This window comes from Puntigrus tetrazona, chromosome 20 (assembly GCF_018831695.1).
Source record: "Puntigrus tetrazona isolate hp1 chromosome 20, ASM1883169v1, whole genome shotgun sequence".
In the NCBI taxonomy this organism is placed as follows: Eukaryota; Metazoa; Chordata; class Actinopteri; order Cypriniformes; family Cyprinidae; genus Puntigrus; species Puntigrus tetrazona.
The window spans coordinates 21079332-21083137 of record NC_056718.1 but is presented as its reverse complement, the minus strand read 5'-3'; the positions used below and the strand labels follow the sequence as shown (position 1 = coordinate 21083137).

General features: G+C 41.9%; 1 protein-coding gene across 1 annotated transcript; it reads left to right on the top strand.

The window, feature by feature from the left end:
- Positions 1–423: 423 nt before the first annotated feature.
- nkx2.4b (NK2 homeobox 4b) lies at positions 424–3334 on the top strand. The gene is made up of 2 exons (XM_043219541.1): positions 424–1118; positions 1984–3334. The coding sequence occupies exons 1-2, from the start codon at positions 776–778 to the stop codon at positions 2568–2570; spliced, it is 930 nt and encodes a 309-aa protein (XP_043075476.1). The 5' UTR covers positions 424–775; the 3' UTR covers positions 2571–3334.
- Positions 3335–3806: the final 472 nt, after the last annotated feature.

The window sequence follows — 3806 nt, the reverse complement described above, 5'->3', positions numbered from 1 at the left end:
GCATACCGCAAAATCCCGCAATTCAAACTTTAAATTGACTGCTGCGCCACGATCCTGTAATAAAAATGTAAAATACGCGCGAATACTTTACTAAACCAAGCGTATGTGTTTTGGGAACGTTTAAAACGGCCGGGTGTGAATTGCAACTAAGCTTTCTTTAGTTTTTTGTTCCGGGTTGAATGAGAACACACTGAATTACTGAATTAATCACTGTTTGGTGCCGTAATTTCAAACCAAATAAATATCACCGTCCTTGTGATTTTAGCATAAACTGTCATCGCAAGTAAAATTGCGCGCGTCTGATTCTCGCGCACTGCAAAGCTCTCAAGTTCGCCTAAAAAGAAATCTCTGACGTTTGGAGGAGAATTCGCCACTTATCATAATGCGAAAGCTTAGATAGATTGATGTAAAAAAAAAAAAAAAAAAAAAAAAAAAAGCTGACGCCACTTGGAAGCTCAAAATGATACAAATTTGCGAGCGGAGCCGTTCTGATGGCATTCTTTGCGTATCTTTTGCTCCGTGAGTATTTTCTTCAATTACCAGGATGTCAATGGCTCGTTTTGCTCGTCGCTCCGCCCCCCCGTGTTTGTCGTAAACCCGCAGTCTGACGGGAATAAGGCAGAAATAAGAGCGTCTAGGACTCGCCTCTTTCACCAGGACGCGCACTCGGACCACGGAGAACGCGGTTACGCACGGCGGACACTTGGCGTCTGGCGGCAGCGCGCGCATCCACGGGCTTGTGGCGGCTTCGGCAAACTCGCTCGCGGGCTGAACCATGTCCTTGAGCCCCAAACACTCAACGCCTTTCTCAGTGAGCGACATTTTGAGCCCGATCGAGGAGACCTTCAAGAAGTTTGCGGCCATGGAGAGCAGCGCGAGCCTGGCGTCTCCTCTGTACAGACAGACGCAGGTGTCTCAGGCGAACCTGCAGCAGCACAGCATGAGCCACAACACCTACCACATGCCGCACTCGCAGTTCTCTCACGGCGCCATGGGAGGATACTGCAACGGGACTATCGGCGCCATGGGAGACCTGCCGTCCTATCAGGAGAGCATGAGGAACGGCGCCACGGCCACGGCTTGGTACGGCTCGAACCCCGAGCCCAGATACCCCACAAGTGAGTCCGATCGACAGAACCGTCCCGCGTGCATCCACGGACCGCGATCCATCTAAAAGTGCCGCGCTATTAAGACAGTTTAGAACCGCGTAGAAGCCGTGTTTACGCGCTGTCAAGCCGTCATATTATAGAGGCGTATGGAATTCGTTCCGAATGTTTTTTATTCTTTAGAATAAAATACATTCAAATGAATTGCGAAAAAGCGATTTCAAAATTAAGTCCACCGCTTACACATTTAATATAAATATTAAATATTAATATAAACGGGCCTAGATAGATGATAAAGAATAAAATGAGCAATTAAATCATTATTTCAGTACCCTACCTTACAAGAACGTAGGCTATGTTTAATTATGCCGGTCTTTCTGCCACATTGAATTCAATTTCACGTTTAACTCCAAGTCACTTGCCATTTTCTTTAACTAGTCTATTTGAGAAATTTATTGCAATTTCTAAACGCAAACTATTTCAAAATAAATTCTTCACTATTTTCAGTGGTGATAGGATTTGATTATTTCATCTTTTCGGCTTTGGATTTTAAATCATTTCATTTCATTCGATTTCGTAGCCTATAGGCCCAGTCTATGTATGTGGACATTTTCTGTAAAAAATTGTAACACTATATATTCGGCTTTAGGCTATCAATGACATAAAATGTATATTTATTTTATATTAAATGAAATACATCTCAGTTGCCCTTTCACAAATAAACGGATAAACGGCAAGCGACACGTTGATACGAACTCGAAGGATCTTTTTTTTTTTTTTTAAAAAGCTTTATTTACAAATTCCATTTTTTTAGTGTTAGGCTCCAAACACTGCATAAGGATATTAATTGTACTGTTAATTTGCTTGCTCTCTCAAGTCTCCAGGTTTATGGGTCCCTCTGCGGGCATGAACATGGGAACGTTACCGGGCATGGATGCAAGTAAATCTATGGTGACTTTACACGCGGCGCCGCGGAGGAAACGGCGCGTGCTCTTCTCCCAGGCGCAGGTGTACGAGCTGGAGCGCCGCTTCAAGCAGCAGAAGTACCTGTCTGCGCCGGAGAGGGAACATTTGGCCAGCATGATTCACCTGACCCCGACCCAGGTCAAGATCTGGTTCCAGAATCACCGGTATAAAATGAAACGCCAAGCGAAGGATAAAGCGTCGCAGCACCAGCAGCAGGACAGCGGGAACCTGTGCGCTCAGCAGTCGCCTCGGCGCGTCGCGGTGCCCGTGCTGGTTAAAGACGGTAAACCGTGTCAGAACGGCTCGAGCACGCCGACGTCGATCCACCAGCAGGTGCAGAGCGTGCTGGGAAGCGAGACTTTAGCTTCGGCCGAGGATCTGGAGGAAATGTCGCCCAGTCCTCCCCTGATGAACAGCCTCTCTCAGACTGACGCCGCGCTCATCGAGTACACCAGCGGCATGGTGAGCTCCAACCTGCTGTACGGCAGAACTTGGTGATATTTCCGCGAGCATTTTCACCAACACAGACGATGACAACCGCAATTGAATTTCCTCAAAGACCTTTTTTTTTAAAACTTTTTTTTTTTTAAAACGAAAAAACGAAACGGCGTTCGTCCGATGCAGCGGTCCGCGGACCCTCGAGTGAATTGTATGGATTGTAACTTTAAATCGTTACCGAATGAAAACCTTTGGTGCAGATGATGAGGAGTGTGTGCGCGTGCGCGTGCGTGTGCGTGTTTGATGAAGACTAGTCTAGCGTGATGCCATTAATCAGTTTTGTTGCTTTGTAAAATACGAGCTGTAGATGAAGAAATGTTTTGTGTACATATCTAACACTGGGCAAAGAATGCTTTCTTGAAGTCTTTTGTAAGTTTAAAAGGAAACAATAAATATGAGCGCTGCGAATATATAAAAAAACAAAACAAAAAAAAAACACGTGAATGCGGTGTTAAATATTTTTTTGTTACTCAAAGTTTGATACAGCAAACTTGGCAGCCATTATGCATTATAGGCCTAATAGAAATAGGTTAATAGCCAATAACAAAATAACTAGCAATTATAATTCAGACAAAAAAAATTAAATGGTCAGACTGCTAAAATTTTGTTTTTTTCTCCAAAGATAAAAATCAATCTATTTTAAAATGTAATGTTTTACTTGTTTGTTTTTTTTTTGCAATTCATTGTGAAATTTCTATCATTTGAGTGAAATTTCACTACATTTAACCTCGCAAAAACGCCAATATCTATATTTGCTATACATTTCGAAACCAGCTACTTTTTTCCTGTTTTCCCGACTGTAAAGCCACACGATGTTAACGGTTTTTTTTTATATACCGTTCATGAAATACAACTCTTTCTGAAACAATGAGCTTGTTTCCCAAATTATTGCATATTTAAATCATTTGTGTATACTGGCCTTTATTTTTGCGTTGCTCAATCTTATTTTACATGATTTTAACGAAAACTTGTCTAAAAAGTGATCAAAAATAAAACGAAAGCTTTTTAAAAAAAAATGCTGGTCATTTTCATACATTTTAGTCCACTATTATTATCGTTTAATCCATTAATTAATTCAAGACTCACTTTAAACAGACTCAAAATGTCGATCTGCATCTATAATTGCTAAGAAATACCCTATGAATATTCATTTAATGATTCAAATAGACATTTTATAAATGGAGCTGTATATAAAATTGGGTGAACGCACAAACAAAGAAAAGCAAAACTGGGCAG

What these genes read in the sequence shown, in the direction of transcription:
- nkx2.4b (XM_043219541.1), top strand. Translation starts at nt 776, where the DNA reads ATGTCCTTGAGCCCCAAACACTCAACGCCTTTCTCAGTGAGCGACATT. An exon ending in CGAGCCCAGATACCCCACAA is followed by an intron (nt 1,119 to 1,983) that starts GTGAGTCCGATC and finishes TGCTCTCTCAAG; the next exon opens with TCTCCAGGTTTATGGGTCCC.